Source organism: Sinohyriopsis cumingii, chromosome 5, assembly GCF_028554795.1.
Source record: "Sinohyriopsis cumingii isolate HCF-2022 chromosome 5, ASM2855479v2, whole genome shotgun sequence".
Classification (NCBI taxonomy): domain Eukaryota; kingdom Metazoa; phylum Mollusca; class Bivalvia; order Unionida; family Unionidae; genus Sinohyriopsis; species Sinohyriopsis cumingii.
The window spans coordinates 50,423,610-50,446,170 of NC_142965.1; the positions used below are offsets into that span (position 1 = coordinate 50,423,610).

The following is a 22,561-nucleotide window of genomic DNA, read 5'->3' on the forward strand; positions in this document are numbered from 1 at the left end:
GGAATACTATTGAACTGTAAAATCAAGTAGTATTCCTATATGGACATTTTATATATGGCAAAGATGCTAACACTTCATACTGTTTCATCATTCAAATTAGCACTTCAGTGCGGATAAGCAAGCAGCTACACCAATGCTGAAGTCTAAATAGTCCCTAATTTCCATAGTCAATGAAGAAAAGACAAAGCCCAAAAGTCATGAATGTTCCTGGTAAATTTTTTATTACTCACACTTAGCACAGCAAAATTGCATATTGAGGGTGGTGCCACAGGATTCATGGCACCACCTGGAACATTCCTTGCACTGCGACCAGGAAACCTTCTATTAAGGGATCATAACTTCCTCCTTATTCAAATTCGAAGTTTCCACAAATGTTGTCTTTATTATGTGTTGTGTTTGGTGACAAGGCAAGATCATGTTTAGCAACTGACTTTGGACCCGAAGCCTTTTTTTCCCTTTTTATGGTCCTGTATACAAATTGTCTTCATAATCTTAGATGGTTTTCTACCTATCTTTTTGTCCTCTCTACATGTCTGCTTCTTTTTCTTCTGCATTCTTTCTGTTTTGAAACTTTGGTTTCATTCCGTTTGTTCCCACTTGCCTGTACAGTCCTATTAAATTTGCCTTTTGTATTTGTTATCGTCTTTCTTTGCTTTTCAGTAAGCATCTTTTTACACGGTGATGATGTTAAGTTCATGGCTGATTCTGCCTTTCGCTTTCTTGTGCGATGACTGCATATTCTAGGCTTTGGTGAACGTTTAAGCATTATGTTCATAAATGCTGAATAGTCTGCACTTTTGCATTCGTTATGAGATACCCCCCAAGGTAGCACTTTCCGTTCTTCTAGCAAGAATAACTTCGTCAAACATTTTCAGATTGCCTGTCTCCTCGACGGTGATAGCAGAGTGATGTGTTTGTTGATTATCAGGTGACTGAGTATAAATTGTATTTGTCTGTCTCTGGATTACCCGACCCATCCACAATGGCTGTAGAACTACCAGTTAGCAGAAATTCAACAGTTTTGCTTGGTTCAGTCAATGTTTCTGCATTGTCAGAAGTGATCATAACGTTACTAAGCGATTGATCGTCAACTGACATATTTCCTTCATTCGATGTTTCTGTATCGTCTGCCCTATGTGCAGTAACTATAGGAATACCAACTGATTGTTTGTCAGCTGTCTTGTCCTCTTGAACAGATGTTTCTGCATCACCCGACTTCTCGGGCATGTCTATGCACCCAGTAACCGACAGGTGATCAGCTTCTTATTTGGTTCAATCAGTTGTGATGACAGGTAGTGCTTGTTGACACGCATTAGGCCTATCTGATACTGGCTAAGGTTCATCAGCTACCATAGAAGGAACGAAATCGTCGTCCGTGAACTTATTTGGATTAAAATGCCAAAGTCCGCAGGCTTCAAAACCAGTGACAGCTTTCTGTAAACTGGCAGATCGGTTATATGCTGCAGAAAAAAAAATTGTATCAACTAATTTCAAACGCACTTATTCGTCTTCCTGGACTGCTTGTCATCCAGTTTCCAGACTCCAAATTGAAAGCAACTTTTTAGTGCCTTGAAACTTGTGACATCAAGAGGCTAGAGACGATGTGTGCAATGGGGAGGAAAGGTTATCAACACAATCCCTTTCTCGCTGGCACAGAGAACAGCTTCCAACGTTTTATGGCTATGGTGCCCATCAAGAAGAAGTATGTGTGGAGAGTCCTTCGTACATTTCACAAAAGAAGTGAAATGTTCCAGCCATTGCAAGAAAATATTACTGTCTGTCCACCCAATTGGGCTACACAAGCCCAGTGCTCTGGCTGGTGCGCCATTCATCAGTGATGCAACCATTCGTTTACGTGGGTAGATAAATGCTGGCGGTGCAAAGGTAATGGCCGCATTCATGGCACATATTACAGTAATTGTTTGACCATGTTCACCGCTTGTAACTTTACCAACTGATCTAACACCTTTTGATGCAATGATGTTTACTGGCTTGTGGCTGTTATATATTCTGAGACCATCAGCAATTGTTGCGTCAAGAGATTCCTTATATACTTGGTAAAAATTGACTACCTGTGACCGGTTAAAGACCACGACTCTGCTGACACTGGTTGCCTCTAGAGCTCCAATGGCTAGATTTGGATGCCTTTTCATAATGCCTTTCAGCCAATCAATACCTGCTGCATTGCCTTGAAATTGATGGTTTTTAATATTCAGATGAACTGCTAAGTCGTATGCCAAACGCCGTACGTTAATAGTGGTAATTCCAAATAATGCCTTTTCCATAGACTGGATGTACTCAGCTAGAAGTAACTCACAATCAGGCTGGAAAACAGTAGTCATACTTCCCAGCTTTGACACTCCAGCTTGCGAAACCTTCAAATCTCTATGTATGCGCAAAGTTTTAGCTGGAATTCCGAAAATCCTGGCAGCAGCTTTCAGTGAAGTTTCAGAATGAATTGCTTCAAGAGCCGCTTTTAGAGTTAGTGTCCCATAATTTCCTCAATCAGTTTTCCTTCTGTAAGTATGCACCATCTGCAAAAATGTATAGAATAATTTTAGGCATATGAACGGTTAGTTAAAAAGTGTGCAACATTTAAACAGTTATGGGGCAACACGCCCCCCCCCCCGGGGGGGGTTGCTAATATCGTTCAGCATTGACAATTTAACAATAGGAGGAATTAACAATTGCTGTGAATCATGAAATATTATACAGGATACATCTCTATACTATGTTGTTTAAAAACATACGTACCCTGTTTTCTTTAGGTAGTTCCAGTCAAAAATACTGCAAACAAATGGATTGAACACTTTTACAGGAAAATGCCAAACAAAAGTAATATTCTTGCATAAAAGCCATGCTTGCGGCTGCATCCAACAATGGCCACCATTCACAAAGCCTGTGTAACCTAGGCAATCTTTGCTGTATAAAGACCAGTCCATTTTCTAGCGCAGGTGCGTCAGGATGGCTTGGGGGCGTTTTACCCCACGGAGGCGTTTTGACCCCTTCTACCCTATGATTCTACCCTTTAGTTAGATGTAAAGCATATTTCTGTTTTTAAAAAGATCAAAAGTTATAAATATAATCTTACAAAAGAGATTGCGAAACACCCGTGTCTAAGGTCTATTATGTATCTGAAAACCTGTTTCCTTTATTACAAAGATGAAACCTTAGATCAGAAAATAATATTTTATGGAAGGATTCACAGAGATGAGATAATCTGTTTTTTTTTGTTTGTTTTTTATTTATTTATTTTTTTTTCTTTTGTCTTGTTACTAATAATGCTAATCAATATTCGTGTTTGATTATTATATTATAAACAGAGTAATTTTTAATTAGCTGGGCACTTACCAAATTCCATGCATGTTTTGACTTGTATCTGACTTTACAGAAGATGGCTTCGTTAGAGGAACCACCTTACCATGTGTTCCTTGTTCACTGCGAGGCTGATAAACAAACAGCCATGCACATCGATGGAGTATTGTCCAAAGCAGGAATGAAATGCATCGCTTCGTTCAAAGACAATTTATTTCCCCCAGGGAGAGAAATTTTTGAGAACATTAAACACGCTGTTGAGAATTCGAGGGTGACATTGGTTCTACTGACCAAGGAGTCAAAGAACAGTCCCTGGGTTACCATGGAAACCATTCTCGCTCTGGAGAAATCGCAACGTCTCAAGCATCTCTGCATTCGGCTCCTCTTACAAGGGATAGAAAAGTCAGATGAGGGGGAATTAAAAGTTGGAATCCTGGGGAATCTGCCTCATTTGTTCATCGATGTTGGAAGCAGTGACTGGGAGGACAGGCTGGTTCAATCAGTCAGAGGTGAGAATAGAATAACAGAAGCCTCATGACATTAAGAAGCCATTTGTTAGCTGCTTTCTCAGCGAACAATAATTACCTAGTAATTACATTTACCCCAGATAACATGCTTAATTTGGCCTCCATATATATGCATTTTGATACTGATCAATTGCTTATTAATATACATTATTTAATGAATTACTTAGCTGTCAGCAGTTATTGCTTTCTATGCTTGATAGGTCTGTAGATTTCTTTCCCCCAAAGCAAAAGATGGAATTTGAAATCGCTATTATCTGGTTGCAAAATATCAGGCACGTAGTTGCCCAGACTTGGCTATGCAGCTGCGTAAAAAATTTTTGGCAAGAAAAGAAATAATGCATTTCAAAACGATTATTTTAATGATCTGTTAGTTTTGCAATCAACCTTATCTGAGAAAAATCACTCCATGATTTCATAACCAGTGTTTACATTGAATACATCCAAACACTTTCTTTGTTGTTTGCTATGCGATAATGGGAATGCCTTCATTATTCCATACTTGCATATGATGAAAAATGGTCCAGTTACATGCCTGAATATGCATCCCTTTGCCTCGACTCATCAATAAAAGCACTTTCTGTTAGAATGTGAACAAGTATTTCTACAATTTTCTGTTTTAAATGATGTGTAACAACATGGTTTATTTGTTTCCTGTTGGAAAAATACCAACCTAAAATTCAAAATTAAATGAGAGCAATTAGACTGAAACTCCCAAAAGCAATAATTTTTTGCGTATTCTGTTATCATTCATTGACATTCCTCATTAAGAACATTAAATTGTTCATTTGAAACATGAGAGGGTGATATAAGATAGTGCGGATCATAAGAAGACAGGATTCCGTGTCATTTGATTCTGTTGTGTACAGATTGAAAACCAAAGATAAAACCTACAGAATTTCTCAAGGAGCATAAACAATTACCAGTAATATGCGATCTTTGGGGGGGATTTGTCATGAATCAGGTACAGCATTGCACTCTTGATGGTGCAGCAGGGCTTCAGGCCCCTTTCTCTTTTGCCTTGAAATGAAGGGAGTCCAGAGGTTTGATATTCAGTCAGCCTGGTGTATCATTTTCAAGTAGACATTTCTTTTTTTCAGCACCATGTCCAATTACTGAGATTTTACCTGCTGGGAATATTGCCCTTGGACAAGTATACAGTTTAGTAGTTGGTTATTATGGTTACGTATTACCAGGTAAGTGAATTTATACCATATTATGTATGGATGTGTCCATTAAAGTGAAAGGTAAAATCAGATCTCAGTAATAGTCTTTTTTATAGCCAAGGTTGTGTTTGTATGTTCCACTGGCGTCAGATGATGTGTATGCAGTTTTCTCAATATTTAATTAAAAAAAGAAACCTTTCTTGTTCTGTTTGATGTTAAAGGACAGATTCCTCCATTATTCCCAGACAGCTTTGGTTTTTCTTTGAGACTCAAACAGTGATGTGCTTTGAGGTTTTAAGGAGTGGTCAGTGCACATGATCCAATAAAGCAATGTTTTTCATTTGAGAATAAGCTATCTTTTCATATAAGCCTATAAAAAAATTAGTGTAAATTCAAATCTGAATAAAAATGAAAGTAACTTGTTTGTCTTGTTGAAATTTTTTTATACATTTAAAACAAAAGAAATATTTGGCAGACTGAGCCTTGTTAATATCATCACTACATACATATGTGCAAACACTCACATAATCACATTACCACATTGACTTTAAAGAAATTTATACAGGTACATCAAGTTTCTGTATATATATATATATATATATACGTGTGTGAGTGTGCTTAATTAGATGCAGTCTTTGCTGCTCTCAGTTTTAGTTCAGTAGGGTGTTTGAAGGTATAGACTGGATGGTACTGTAGTTCAAACTTCACTGCTGAACTCTCTGAGTGAATTCTGGTCAGAACCAAGTTATTCTTGGTGTATCTGATGCAGCTTGACTACAGCATATCTTGTCTCATTTGTAAATGAATATGCATCACATTTGAGACTGACCATTTCATTGTTGGAATGAGGGAGTGGACATGTTATTTTAAATTTTAATGGGGGATTGACATATAATAATAAATAATAAATGCCTTTGGCAAATTTGGGTTTCAACACAAATCAACCGTGCAAACTTGAGGATCAGATTATTATTGTCTTTCAGTCAGCATATTTCATGGCTAGACCACCACCAGTAAAGTTATAAAAAGTCAGAGGTGGCTAAATGGTGGCTAAAATTGTCATGAAATGCATGTGCCAATAAACCGCATATTAACAATATTAAGATGACGAATACTAATAAATAAATGTTCAATTCAGTGTGTGTCTTGAATGTTTCACACAGGTGGTGCTCCTATTTCAGCAGATGTCATATGCTCCAGAATGACTTATGTTGATACGCTGTTTGTTTTGCAGTATGTGCCAATAATTAAAATCCACCACCACCATGATCACCACCCTGCCTATTTGCATCACATTGAGTTATGAAATTTATTTGTACTGTGCTTTGCTGATAGCTTATTGCTTCCTGAATCACCTTCATAAAGTGCCTCATGTTGAACAAGTGGTCTAAATTGCTTGCCATTACCAGTAACTGTCATCTCACCTCTCTCTGTATGTTGTTGCTGTTGTTGTGGAGTTTAATGCCATTTTTCAGCACATGATAGGCTATGCATGGCGGCCAGTATTAATGATGGAGGAAGAACCCAGGAAAACCCCGGGAAGAACCACCGACCTGTCTGTATTAGTTATAGTCTCAGATTCAGTCAATGTGGATATGTGATAAAACTTGCCAATAGCTTCCTGGGTTTCCCTAGGTTTTTCTTCCACCAGTTATACTGGCTGCCATGTATCGTCTATTGTGTGCTGAAAAATGGTGTTAAACCCACAACAACAGGAGCAACACCTTCAGAAATGTATTATACTTTAACACTATTCTGGCAACATATATAATTATGATTTGCATTTTATAAAAGGAGCAAAATCCAACTTCAAATAAACAAATTTAGCACTGTTCACAAACTTGCCAATAATTTTTAATATAGATTGAACAAACATCTTCATTTAAAGCTTTGTTCATATACATGCATCATACACCTCTTTGACTTGCCCTAAAACTTAGAACAAATTGGGTTGTTCCCCTTAGTGATCTTACCTATGCAGGTTAGCACAATAAGCTCTCCCACATCAGTCGTTAATGTACTTGACACAGCACCCTGAGTTTTATAAGACAGTAAAGTAATACATGAAATGGTGGTTGTTTATACCTGACTTCTTTGTCTTTTAATTGTTGTATAAGTTGCCCCAATGATAGTTTTACATGCTTCATGTTATTGGCCTATATACTAAAGTGTTTTTTCTAATCCTGAAGATTACTGAATATCTTGTTTTTCAAAACATGACCATGTCAGTGGGTTTGGTTGTAAAGAATCATGTTTTTAATGCAAAATAAATAAACTGCTTGCTTTCTAGCAGAGTACATTGATTCATTACACATACTTAGGTACAGTTTTCATAATACTCAAGTGTTCATAATAATACACAGGTACACACATGCATAAGTTTCCAAACAAATACAATATTCTTGTTTGTTTTTCTATTAAATGTAAATATGCTGTTATGAATTGAAGCCAAATATAAATGAATGGTAACAGGTAGGATGTTTTTTCTTTGTTGAAATAGAATTTCCATGTGTTTAAACTTAACTATATTAATAAAATAAGGAAAAATGAAGAAAATAAGAACAAAATGGTTTATATCTCAAGTCGAATTGTATCCCTTCTTTGTTGATTTTGTCTGTGAAATGATATTGTTTCCAAATGTGGATATGATTATTTTGTGATAATATAAAGATTTCTTTCAGAATGCATGTCCATTTCCAGGGGCATCTGTTAGATAAACTTCTTTCATGAATGTTTTCAAGTCATTTTCTGAGATGCATTCTTGATATCGGTATTAAAATCATTGAAGAAAAAATGCAGTATGTTGATTATATAATCCTTTGCTAATAGTCTCTATAAATCCAGGAAGTAACTGATAGTTACACTGTATATCTGCCTCAAGTCTGATCTTCCTTGAAATTTGCTTTGTCGAAATCAAAGTTTAGGCTTGCTTCATTCTTTCATAATATAGTTTTTGACTCTCCATTCAGATCATCAATGGTTTACAGATGCAAGGTACATATTTTCTTTGAATTTGAAAGCATAAATATTAAATATAAAATCATGCATTACCTTTCACTTTCAGCATTGAAGGCTGGTTTGACCAAGAGTGGTTACTATGTCCCTGGAAGAACGTCATTGAAGTTTTTTATTCTCCTTCCTCATGACAGCAAGACGTATCCAACAATTACTGATTATGAGCAAAGAATTAGGCACGTTGGCAAAATTGATGTCACTCAAATTGTCCATGTTGGGAAACCGAGAGAATATAAGGTTGATTTGTACAGCATCAAGGATAATTCAACAGTAAGGCTCGTATCATTAAAACTCTTTTCATCTATTCCTCTTTAAATGGATATTAAAATATATTTTGAGGATTTTGACTAACCACAACAATTGCAGCTAATAAATATTTTGTTATATCCTCTCAGCAAGAATCATACATGTGACAAAATAGAGAAGTCTGCTTATCAGGGGTTTTGACTTCAAAAGAGGAAGGGATTTAATCAACTCGATTGTTAGGATACAATTGGACATAAATGACAATTATTGAACAAATATTCCATTTTTTTTAATTATTAAATTATGCAGATCATCTCATCACATCTGTTCTTTCACGGTAATTTATTCTTACTGTCCTTATATGCACAAGGTCACCAGCATTTTTAACATAATCATCGAAGATTATTTTCTGGATTATATTTGAGGTAGTCCTCATCGTTGTTGATCTTAACACATAAGTGATGATGTATTGTTATTGGATCCAGGTTTTCTCTGTAGTCAGCCTAACGTTTCCCGAGAATGGAAAGGTTTGCATCAGAATGTGGCAATGTCAGTACAAGACTATGGAGTTCACTAAGAAGTTAAATTGCTTCTTGCATGTGGGTAGATTCAATTTGTTACCTTCATTAAATTTTGAACTTTGAAATTTAATTTAGTAATTGTTATAATAAACTGCTATTACTGACATTACATACAGTGATATATTGGCTTTTAAGATATTCAGATAAAATGACATGACTTATGTTGTCCATTTTGGTAGTGTTATAGCCATAGTTTATTGTATCACGAAGTCAAACTGTAGTAATTAGCTGATTTAATTTCAGGAGTATTACTTTGTTGCGGAGTATCCAAATGTTTTGAATACCATGTACCAGATCCAAGAACAAGGTATTGCTAATATTGACCTTCGACTTCAAATGGCACGCTTTTACTTCACATTAATGAAAGTTCTGAATAACACAGCGCACAAGGACTGCTACAACACTTACAGTACTATCCCATATGATGGTAAGTTTTGTTCCATAGACTGATTTGGTTGATACTTCTGCCATCATTTTAATTTTTCTATTTCAAAATGTACTGTATACATTTTTCCTGTAGATGTTAATACACTTCATGTTATTAGAAAAACATCATGCTTATACCTTAATGGATCCCATCTTCTCAATGAATTATTGAAACAGCCACAGCTGAAGAAAGTTTGCTCTGTCGAAAGTTTTAGAGCAGAGACATATTAATTTTTTTTTTTGCTGTATGACTAGGCACCGTGATTATGAATAGAAAATTTTGAAATCTGATTTTAAACTGAAGTATATATGTATGCAGATAAGCTGTTTAAACCTACTTAGTGTAAACCTTTTGAAAAAGGAAAACTGAAATAAGCCATATTGACCATCAGGCATTTTACACAAGATTCATAAATCTTCTTATCCCATTTTCTTTTGCACCTCATGCTATGCATTGCAAAGTTTTGTTATAGTCTGTTAACATCATTGTAAAAGCCGTTAATGTATTTGGCTTTTCCACAAAGCCATTAATGTTTTGGGCTTTTCCATAAAGCCATTAATGAATTGGGCTTTTCCATAAAGCCGTTAATGTATTTGGCTTTTCCTTTTTCATAAAGCCATTAATGGTTTTGCTTTTCCATAAAGCCATTAATGAATTTGACTTTTCCAAAAAGTCATTAATGTTTTTGCTTTTCCATAAAGCCATTAATGAATTTGACTTTTCCAAAAAGCCATTAATGTTTTTGCTTTTCCATAAAGCCATTAATGAATTTGACTTTTCCATAAAGCCATTAATGTATTTGGCTTTTCCATAAAGCCATTCATGTTTTTGGCTTTTCCATAAAGCCATTAATGATTTTGGCTTTTCCATAAAGCCGTTAATGTATTTGGCTTTTCCATAAAGCCATTAATGAATTTGACTTTTCCATAAAGCCATTAATGTATTTGACTTTTCCATAAAGCTGTTAATATATTTGACTTTTCCATAAAGCCATTAGTGTTTTTGCTTTTCCATAAAGCCATTAATGAATTTGACTTTTCCATAAAGCCATTAATGTTTTTGGCTTTTCCATAAAGCCGTTAATGTATTTGGCTTTTCCATAAAGCCATTAATGAATTTGACTTTTCCATAAAGCCATTAATGTATTTGACTTTTCCATAAAGCCGTTAATGTGTTTGGATTTTCGATAAAGCCATTAATGAATCTGACTTTTCCAAAAAGCCATTAATGTTTTTGCTTTTCCATAAAGCCATTAATGAATTTGACTTTTCCATAAAGCCATTAATGTTTTTGCTTTTCCATAAAGCCATTAATGAATTTGACTTTTCCATAAAGCCATTAATGTATTTGGCTTTTCCATAAAGCCATTAATGTTTTTGGCTTTTCCATAAAGCCATTAATGATTTTGGCTTTTCCATAAAGCCGTTAATGTATTTGGCTTTTCCATAAAGCCGTTAATGAATTTGACTTTTCCATAAAGCCATTAATGTATTTGACTTTTCCATAAAGCTGTTAATATATTTGACTTTTCCATAAAGCCATTAGTGTTTTTGCTTTTCCATAAAGCCATTAATGAATTTGACTTTTCCATAAAGCCATTAATGTTTTTGGCTTTTCCATAAAGCCGTTAATGTATTTGGCTTTTCCATAAAGCCATTAATGAATTTGACTTTTCCATAAAGCCATTAATGTATTTGACTTTTCCATAAAGCCGTTAATGTGTTTGGATTTTCCATAAAGCCATTAATGAATTTGGCTTTTCCACAAAGCCGTTAATGTATTTGACTTTTCCATAAAGCTGTTAATATATTTGACTTTTCCATAAAGCTGTTAATGTGTTTGGCTTTTCCATAAAGCCGTTAATATATTTGGCTTTTCCATAAAGCTGTTAATATATTTGACTTTTCCATAAAGCTGTTAATATATTTGACTTTTCCATAAAGCCTTTAATGTATTTGACCAGAGTCACATTAGAAAATATATCATTTTCCACCACTATGGAAAGCTTCCAAGCTATTGACAGTTTTGATTGAACAAGACTATCTTTAATGGTTCTAAAACTTTAAGGTATTTTGTTGGCTTTTTTCTCACTTAACACCATCAAAAGTTTGAAATCACACATTAAAAGCTTTATATCCTGTCTCAGCCATGCCATTGTCTGGTCACACAAATATATATGCCTTAAAAGAGTTTTTATTGTGAAAACCTATTGGATACTAAAATGATAATTTTTATGCACAAGAAATTTTGTATAATACCTTCAGCTGCAGCAAGTGGTGAGACAGATAATCTCCACAGCCTAGTGTTGGGAAAAATTAGGGAAGAATTGATGGATGAACACAAAGTAAAGGTAAGTTCATTGGTACACATTTTTGCATTAGAATTAAAACTTGAAGCATAAAACTTTACTTCAAAGTCTGTATTCTGTATGTCACTTTTCAATGCTATTGTCAATATTTAAGTTAGCATCATTTTCATATCCATTTCAAACTATTAGTGTAGTTGTTCCATTAATACTTTTCTCAGGCCCCCAAAAATGTGTTTCTTATTGCACTTTTTTAAATTAGGGCAGGTAGATATAATTTATATAATTTTTTAAACACACACACACACACATGTTTATATTTATCACCCATGTGACAAAAAATCTAGCTGTTTTGCTAACCTTTCTTTTCTTATCTCAGTCTAGTCATCTCAGACCAGTCGTCTCAGTCAAGGTGTCCACGCACTCAGAACTACAATAAAAAAAAGAAACCCTTGTCTTCTGCTGTGCCTGACATAGTTGTTCTAAAATCAAACAATAACAACAACAAATGTATAACAAAAACATAGTAACTTAAGGTCAATCCATCTTTGAGAACACACCATGCAAAAACATTTCGAGAGAGACAAAGACACACATGCAAGAGATGGCAAGCTTTTTGATGTTATGCTAGGTCATTTCACACAGCATAGTAAATTTTATCCTATATGCAGGCATTATAGCTCAGTACATTTTCAGGTCAGCGTCATTAAATGTAGCTAAAGCTACCTAACTAGTTTTAAATACTTGATGTGAAACAAATTATATACTGTTAGCTACATTTAATGATGCTGACCTGAAAAGTGACTGCTACAGATACGATAAAATTCTCAATGCTGTGTGAAATGAACTATGACTGAAAACACTGATCCATGCACACAGACTATAGACATATACACTTCATAGCCTCCCAACCCTCTTAACAACTATGGTAAACTTAGTAACAGCCAGAAATGTGTTATGTCAAACATGCTTTATTCTAATTTTGTTAAGCATATCCATTGTGCCCGAGTTGAATCAAAAATATACTTGCAATATTTAATGACAAATAATGCACTTACCAGCCAGAAGAAATCATTTATCCATCAACACATTAATCCAGAAGCAAATTTCACTCTAGCACTTGCCATATTTCCAAGACAGAAAAATAAATTTTCAAAGAATGTGAACTTGAAAGTTTTGTACACAGTTACTGCTAGGGTCCATATTTGGAGGGTATTTTATACACAGGGGTAATTTTACAATCAGTATTAAGGACAACACAAGTATGTCACAAATAGTTTCACCTCCTTCAAAGCAAAGAAGAGTTATACACGATAGTGACACAGATCACTACCCATGAATAACCCAAGCATGGACACTCATGCTGCATGTAACTTTTCATTATAATAATAGCCTGTACTGCTACAACAGAGGTGTGGGCCCAGTATCGTTCCATTATTTACAATATAACTTTCTAAATTGGAACTGATGAAAATGAAACATTTTCTTGTAATAAATATTAGCTATTTATTGTTAATTTCATATAACATCCATATATTAAATGTGATAATACCTCAGTACTAAACATTTAATGTTGTTATTATTTTGGCTCACACATAAAAACTGTGGTACTTCGGATGACATGGTCACGCCACAGTCCTCATAAACATATTTGTATTAATGCACCACATGTAAACATTTGCACATAAACTATGTTGCAAAAGTGAAAAGTTCTCTTTTACTTTGAAGGAAATTATTGGGTGAGAAAAAGAATCTACGTTGGGTTTTGGACCGAGACAAGGAAATCCTAGTCACGGGGTTACATTTTGTCTCCTTCCTTGGCAAGCCTCATGGGAAGACAAATAATGTAACCCCATGACTGGGATTTGTTTGTCTCAGTCCAGCATAGATTTTATATATATATATATATATATATATATATATATATATATATATATATATATATATATATATATATATATATATAATGCACTAAACACTTCAAGTACTAGGCTAAGCCAATTCAGTTTGAAAAACAAATCAATTTTTAGTTTTATTTTGTTGAAATACTTTGTATTATTATTTTTGTTTTACCCTTGGGGAAAAGAGTGCTATGGTCAGCATTGAAAAACAGGGTCAGTTGGCTGACCAGAAAAACATTGTATTTTTTGTCTTATAACTTTTTGTACACTTACTCTTATGTGCTGTTTTATATTTATCAAACTCTGGTGCAATTTTTTTTATCAAACTCTGGTGCAAGTTTTGTATATTTAATAAAATAGAGTATCAGTTTCTCATTCTTCTGATGTCATCAGTTAGAAAATAAAATCATCAAAACATGAACATTATTTTTGACTTCACACAAAGTGATGTACAACCAAAATATGGGTGTAAGTTTTCCCTCATTAGTTTACCTAGCTGTAGGACCAAATGACATAATAGCATATCTCTGTGCATCTCATGAGCCATGTGTTGTCAGCCATCCATCCAACAATAATTGTTTATATCACTGTGCAGTTTCCAATCCAATTTAGATCAGTATGGGCTTGTATCATTAAAATCTGTGATGAGTTCTGGAATGAACAAAATCCATGCTTATTAATCAAGTGAGCTTGCATCTGTTTGGCTGACATTGTTATCACTCTGGAGACCATGTGATTTTTATGAAACTTTAATCATCTGCTTATATCATAAAGTTCTTGGTAGATTTTGACAATAAGCCAAATTCATGCATATTAATGAACTGACCAAGTATCTAACTTGCTAAGCATGTTAACACTAATGAAGCTACATTTCTAATAAATTTGTATTGACTTGGAATATCGGCTTATATCATCAAGGTCCTTGAAATGTTTGATATTTAGTAAAATGCACACATAATAATGACCTGATTATGCATCTAGTTGGTTGATCGTGTTACAACTCTGCAAATCGTATTTATGATTTGATTTTGATCTGGGTTTAAATATGAACTGGAAGAAATTTTGTATGCAGGGTCAAAGCATTTTAATGAGGTGATTGACTGAGCTTTTTATCACTTAGGAGGCCTTATTTCTAATCTGATTTGAATCTAACTTGAGATATGGGCTTGTATCTATGAAATCTTGGATGAATTTGATAAGGAACTGGATTTACACATGTTAATGATGTGATTCTTTGTCTGACTGACTGAACTTGTTATTATCTGGACTGCATTTTGTTATTATCTGGACTGCATTTTGTTCTGATTTTTATGAAACTTTGAATAAAAATGCTTATATGATAAAGATCTCACATGAACATGATAATACTATGGATCCATGCATAATAATTTGCTATTGGCTGGTCTATTTACCATTGCTGTAACTGCACTTCTAATACAGTTTTGATAAAACTTGGTAAGTAGGCTCAAATCATTTGGATTTTGGACAAGTACAGTTGTGAACAAAATCTGCACCTACTAATTATTTTAATTTTTCTCCAACTTGCTGAAATTGTCAACATTGTACTGGCTAAGTTATAAATCATAGTCGTTTATCAAGCCAGTTTATTTAGGCTTGTATCAACAAGGCCAAAGGCACCCTTATCACACGCAAGTTTCATGGATCAAACAATTATCTGATCTCCTTTAAGAAACCAAATGCCTATTATAAACAAAAAAAAACATCAAGACAACTAGCTGTCCAAAATCAAAGGTTGAAAGTTACAAGTTTGTGTTACGGTAAGCCGAAACACAAAATTAAAATGCATCATTGATGATCAGTTAAGTGAATATACAGTATACTGGTTATGCGACTTGTGTAAATCAAGATGTGTCATTTCATATGATTTACATCACACTGTTGGTTCACTTATATCTCTGAAAAACAGTAACTCTTGTGCGCCAGGGTCAGATTAAATAAAATAGCAGTTGATGTCTTTTTTAAATGAGATTTGGTAAAAACAATGAATAAAGCAAAAATCTGCATCTGGTATTTTGGGAATAAACAAGGATATACAGTTTGCAATTTGTAAGTACTGGTCTGTACACTATATTATATTATTATATGCTCATTTTTTCTCCATTAACTTTACATTGTCAGAATCATTCAGTATTTTATGATATTGCACACCTTCATATTGCATTCACGTGCATAAAGAACTACTTTCTATTGCAAATAAACAATGGACGCAGACGTCAGCACTTTTGATTTGTAAACAAATCACGTACACTCGTGTAGTAGGCCCTTTACGTTTTGATTGATTAAATTTGTTTCTGAATGAAGTACGGCAGATTTTTCATGGACTGCCACATACCAGCTGCTTAAATTAGGCACATTCCGTGTTAACTTTTTTGATACAGTGTTTCAGATTTAGGCTAGGTATACAGTAGATGCCAGAAAAGGTCCTTTCATATAAATACAAGTGACAAAGCATAGACTGTCTTCTTTAGCTGGTAATAAGAATGGCAAAAACATATACTTAGTTTTGCATCCTGAATTTCCTCAAAATGTACTTTCTTAGTTCTGCAAATCCAAATTACATGAGTCAGTCATAGGTTCTCAATCTTGATTACACATTTTGAAATTGTACTGTAATTTCAAATATAAGTTCAATTACATTCTCCTTACTGCACTCAAAATGAAATAAGCATTAAATTCCATAGCATCTTTTTGATAATTGCAGTTGAAAGACTTCATAATTTTCACACATTGTGATTTCAAACATTCAGTGACAGAAACAGAAACACATTTCCAATGTCAACATGCTTACCTCTTGCTTTTTCAATCCTGTGGAATTGTCACATATAAATCCAGTCCATAATCACGAAATTTTGTAGAATAAAAAAAAAGTACAAAAATCTATTCATTCCAGATCGAATGGAAAAGTTGTTGCAACGCGCATTCATTCACAATATGACTCCAAATTTCAATTTTGACTAGACACACCATTTTCTTTTGAAAATTATGTCGAGCACATGACTAAGTTCAAATTTATCTGGGTGGAGTTATGTGTGCAGTAATAATGTTGTTGTTGTGCAATGATGAATCTGCGCTCGTGTATTTAGTTTGGAATACAGCATACATTCAGTTACTTTGTTTCTTGTAGTGTATTTTGTTAATATAATTAAACATTAGGTAGAATAAGAGAATGAGCATATAATAAAAAGGTTACTGCATTTGATGGGAAAATATGAACTCGTTTTGTCAGATGGATATACTGCACTTCCATGGTCTTGCAGTATTTACATCTGAAAAACTCGTTCATATTTTCCCATACAAATGCAGTAACCTATAAGTATCGGTCACTCGGTAAACTCTCAGCGCCCTGGGAATAATTGAAGTGTTTATTTACTTTTAGTGTTTATTTACTTTTATTTTATTTCATGTTGTAAACATTGGAAAATATGCACATTCAAAATAATATAAATACAATCATAGTAGTTTACAACTGTTTCCTAACGTTGTAAATGAACATGAGCTGGTCACTGCTGTGTGCAGTATGGCAATCTTGTCAATTTTGTCTTGACATTTGTTTATGTCTGTAAGTGCTGGGACACTGAAATTGCTATAATTTTTAAATGTACAATCTTGCGACACAATTTTTAAAATTATTTTTTACATGTCCCATGACTTAAAGTCATTACGGTATTAATTGTGACTTTATCTTTAGAAGTATATTTTGTCAGGATATTTTAAAATAGATAAAATTAGTATGATATCAGTTGTGTCCTTACACAAATTCATAAGCCTGTGTAGTAAAATAATTAACTGTTAAATTATGCAAGGCAGGTGACCAATATCAGTTGTACTTGGGCCTCTTTTTGATCTAAATGTTTCATAATTTGTCTTAGTACTGTTCTAAAACAGCCTATTGTATAACACCATCTGCACAATGACTAAATGTCTTCAATTGATTAGACTTGATGATGTCCTCAGGCTAGGGTTCTATTAATATTACATAATGATGTCCTCCCGCTAGGGTTCTATTAATATTACATAATGATGTCCTCCCGCTAGGGTTCTATTAATATTACATAATGATGTCCTCCCGCTAGGGTTCTATTAATATTACATAATGATGTCCTCCCGCTAGGGTTCTATTAATATTACATAATGATGTCCTCCCACTAGGGTTCTATTAATATTACATAATGATGTCCTCCCGCTAGGGTTCTATTAATATTACATAATGATGTCCTCCCGCTAGTGTTCTATTAATATTACATAATGATGACCTCAGGCTAAGGTTCTATTAATATTACATAATGATGTCCTTCGGCTAGGGTTCTATTAATATTACATAATGATGTCCTTCCGCTAGGGTTCTATTTATATTACATAATGATGTCCTCCTGCTAGTGTTCTATTAATGTTACATAATGATGTCCTCTGTCTAGGGTTCTATTAATATTACATAATGATGTCCTCCTGCTAGGGTTCTATTAATATTACATAATGATGTCCTCAGGCCAAGGTTCTATTATTATTACATAATGATGTCTTCAGGCTAAGGTTCTATTAATATTACATAATGATGTCCTCCTGCTAGTGTTCTATTGATATTACATAATGATGTTCTCAGGCAAAGGTTCTATTATTATTAGATAATGATGTCCTCTGTCTAGGGTTCTATTAATATTACATAATGATGTCCTCCTGCTAGGGTTCTATTAATATTACATAATGATGTCCTCAGGCCAAGGTTCTATTATTATTACATAATGATGTCTTCAGGCTAAGGTTCTATTTATATTACATAATGATGTCTTCAGGCTAAGGTTCTATTTATATTACATAATGATGTCCTAAGGCTAAGGTTCTATTATTATTAGATAATGATGTCCTCTGTCTAGGGTTCTATTAATATTACATAATGATGTCCTCCTGCTAGGGTTCTATTAATATTACATAATGATGTCCTCAGGCCAAGGTTCTATTATTATTACATAATGATGTCACAGGCTAGGGTTCTATTATTATTACATAATGATGTCCTCCTGCTAGTGTTCTATTGATATTACATAATGATGTCCTCAGGCAAAGGTTCTATTATTATTAGATAATGATGTCCTCTGTCTAGGGTTCTATTAATATTACATAATGATGTCCTCCTGCTAGGGTTCTATTAATATTACATAATGATGTCCTCAGGCCAAGGTTCTATTATTATTACATAATGATGTCTTCAGGCTAAGGTTCTATTTATATTACATAATGATGTCCTCCTGCTAGTGTTCTATTGATATTACATAATGATGTCCTCAGGCAAAGGTTCTATTATTATTAGATAATGATGTCCTCTGTCTAGGGTTCTATTAATATTACATAATGATGTCCTCCTGCTAGGGTTCTATTAATATTACATAATGATGTCCTCAGGCCAAGGTTCTATTATTATTACATAATGATGTCACAGGCTAGGGTTCTATTATTATGACATAATGATGTCACAGGCTAGGGTTCTGTTAATATTACATAATGATGTCCTCCTGCTAGTGTTCAATTAATATTACATACTGATGTCCTCAGGCCAAGGTTCTATTATTATTACATAATGATGTCACAGGCTAGGGTTCTATTATTATTACATAATGATGTCACAGGCTAGGGTTCTATTAATATTACATAATGATGTCCTCCGGCTAGGGTTCTATTATTATTCCATAATGATGTCCTCAGGCAAAGGTTCTATTAATATTACATAATGATGTCCTCCGGCTAGGGTTCTGTTAATATTACATAATGATGTCCTACGGCTAGGGTTCTATTAATATTACATAATGATGTCCTCCGGCTAGGGTTCTATTAATATTACATAATGATATCCTCTGGCTAGGGTTCTATTAATATTACATAATGATGTCATCAAACTAGGGTTCTATTAATATTACATAATGATGTCCTTCAGCTAGGGTTCTATTAATATTACATAATGATGTCCTCTGGCTAGGGTTCTATTAATATTACATACTGATGTCCTCTGGCTAGGGTTCTATTAATATTACACAATGATGTCCTCCAGCTTGGGTTCTATTAATGTTACATAAGGATGTCCTACGGCTAGGGTTCTATTAATATTACATAATGATGTCCTCTGGCTAGGGTTCTATTAATATTACACAATGATGTCCTCCAGCTTGGGTTCTATTAATGTTACATAATGATGTCCTCAGGCTAGGGTTCTATTAATATTACATAATAATGTCATCAAACTAGGGTTCTATTGATATTACATAATACAAGATTAAAAGAATTTACATAACATGCAAACTATTTGTGGTTGAATTCTTATTATAATCATAATTACATGTCATTATCCCTCACAATACATGTAATACTACTTATAAATAGTTTAAGTCTTGTATTTATTTAAATCTAAATGGAGACTTAATTTAAAAATTATAAAAGATTTTGAGCCAAAACTATTAAGTTATTACTGTTTATGAGGTTTTTCTACTGAAATATTTTGTATTTTTTGAAAGCTACATAGAAGATGACTGTCAAACTGTATCAAGGGAGACAACCCTTCTGACTCTAATCATTTTCTCTTAGGGAGAAAAATTTGAGTTGTGTCTCTTACGATGGTTTGTCTGGCATTTCAGAGCACAAAGGCCACAAGAGCTAAATATAAAAACGCTTTATAATTCAAGTCAGAGACTATTCTTACTAATGGAAGATAAACAGCATCTCATATGCTTTGTAGATATTAAAATTCTTCCATATTCAAAATATTAGCATAATTTTGCAGATGCAAAACACTAGTTTTGCATATAAAGGTCTCAACACCCACAAGCCATATTTGTCCTACTTTACATCAGCTTTAAAATCCAGTTTCTTCATAAGTTGAACTTTAAGCATGTTATATTTAACATAACGTTTCTGGGGAAAAAATGGATTTGTCAAGATATTCAATATTGCCCTAAAGTTTATGTCATATTACCCTTACTTATCCATAAAGTTACACCATACAAGCTCTTTGTTAAATTGGACAATGAAATGTTCACTCATGGTACCTGTGATGTTTTTTTAATTAAAACCTGACCGAGTTATAGTTGGCACAAATAAATTTAAGTGCATCACACATTATTATGAATTTTGCATGTTTTATGTAAGTTACACAAATGTGTTGAAATTATGTTTAATGTGTGTGCGACCTTTGCATGAAACATATATGTAACGTTTGTATAACATCTTTAAGATACCTGTAATAACATTTAACATCGTACCTTTACCACTTAGTGTGATATCATCATTCTTGTGCCTGTTTCTTTCAGTGGTGATAAGTTTTGAATCAGTTTTGTTAGAATTAACATTTTTCTAACATTTACTTAGGTATCAAGTCCTGTAACGAGACTTCTGTTGGCAAAGGAGGGCTCTAAAAGAATGGATGCCACGATTACTTATTGCACTGAGGTGTCAAAAGATGCCGTAGTGGCAGGGAGAATACAATCAGCTCTTAACGCCCATGACTGGAAATTTGAAGATGGTATGGGGCAAGGCAATTTCAGCTACATTGGCCGTGGCAAGTGGAAGATTTTTGTCTTATCAAAAGAAGGTCTACAGAGTGACATGCTGAAACCTCAGTACATCTCTGCCATGACAGAGAGTATTGACGAAAATCGTCTTTGCGTCATTCCAGTCCTCCGTGGCATGAAGATACAGGAGGTGCCAGATTTCATCAAATGGATTACGTATCTCTCCTCTGATGAGGAGGGCTATGAGGAAAGGTTGATCCAGACAATGAAAGGTACTGATTGGAAAGTTCTTTTAGGTTTCATTCTGTAAAACATGTAATAATTGGTGGTTAAGTAGGTGTCAAGCCATCTATGGCTTTATAGCAACAATTTATACCTCTCCCTCGATAACTCGCACACAACAGGGTCCAAAAAGATTCACTGCACTATAAACAAGGGCATGAGTTACTGAGGGATCTCAAAAAAAAATCCACTAGACATACAGAAAACAAGGAGGTGGGATGGGGGCATGCACTGGGCTATTTAATGACTAAATCCTGGTTTTATCATCGTGTCGAGAATAAATGTCAATAAAATGCTTTTTCTAATGATGTTGTTTGTTATTTTGTATAAATTATATTTATTTTCAAAATCTCCAACATCTGAAAGATTGTTAACATTATTTCATATTGTTTCAACAACTAACCAAGTGTACAGGAAAACATTTGTGCATTGCGTCACTGCTTTTTATTTTGTTAATTAGTCTGATACCCAGAGTGGCATACAATAGTGTAGTTCTAAGATGGTGTCTGCAAAGCAGGAAACCAGACTAACTGTTGATACACTGCCAAACAAGATTCCTTTTTTACAAACAGCGACATTTCTTTCTTGCGACAATCATCTACGTCAAAATTCAATTTTGGTACATGTATTGTTGAATTAGTAAAATATTGATGCTATGATTTCATTGCAAGTAATAGTATGTGTGTGTGTGTGTGTGTGATTTGGATTTTTAACATAGCTTTAACAATTTTTCAGTCATATCGCTACGATGTCTGCAATGTGGCAGTTTATAGTGATGTCTAGCACTGGGGCATCATGCTGCACACATGTAGCATGATGTCCCACCCAGTCACATTATCCTGACACCAGGTCGACCAGTCCTAACACTAACTTCTTAATGCTCAGTGCTGAGTGAGGCAGCTGTTAGTACCATTTTTGTAAGTCTTTGGTATGACTCAGCCGGGGATCGAACCCACGACCTCCTGCATCAAGTAATAGTAAAATGTCTTCTTATCCTTGAGGATGTCTACTCATTTCCCCAATAATGGTCCATATCTGTGAAACAGAGTTGTTTATTTTACAATGTATTCATTTTGCTTGGTTGTCTTGCTATCTTTGGTCACAGTTACGATTGGGGAAATTAATTTAACACATTAACCCCTGCCGACAAGCTTACGTGGCAGGAGGTAGTTGCCTACTGCCGAGCTCTGTAACGTCAAGGTCATGTATGATACACTAAAGTGGTTAGTATTATAGAAAGGTAGACAGATGTAGCTCTACAATGATACCAAATAATCTGGAAGTT

General features: G+C 34.2%; 1 protein-coding gene across 4 annotated transcripts in view; it reads left to right on the plus strand.

Annotated features, from left to right (window-relative positions):
• The window catches only part of LOC149799139 (uncharacterized), a 49,056-nt gene that overhangs the window by 11,854 nt on the left and 14,641 nt on the right, over positions 1 to 22,561 (plus strand). For all 4 annotated transcript variants that reach the window (XM_089958235.1, XM_089958233.1, XM_089958236.1 and 1 more), the window contains exons 2-7: positions 3,392 to 3,824; positions 4,940 to 5,035; positions 8,070 to 8,290; positions 9,091 to 9,274; positions 11,539 to 11,624; positions 20,852 to 21,266. In XM_089958235.1, the coding sequence (XP_089814361.1) occupies positions 3,395 to 3,824; positions 4,940 to 5,035; positions 8,070 to 8,290; positions 9,091 to 9,274; positions 11,539 to 11,624; positions 20,852 to 21,266 (1,432 nt within the window). In that variant the 5' untranslated portion in view covers positions 3,392 to 3,394. The remainder of the gene's footprint in view (positions 1 to 3,391; positions 3,825 to 4,939; positions 5,036 to 8,069; positions 8,291 to 9,090; positions 9,275 to 11,538; positions 11,625 to 20,851; positions 21,267 to 22,561) is intronic.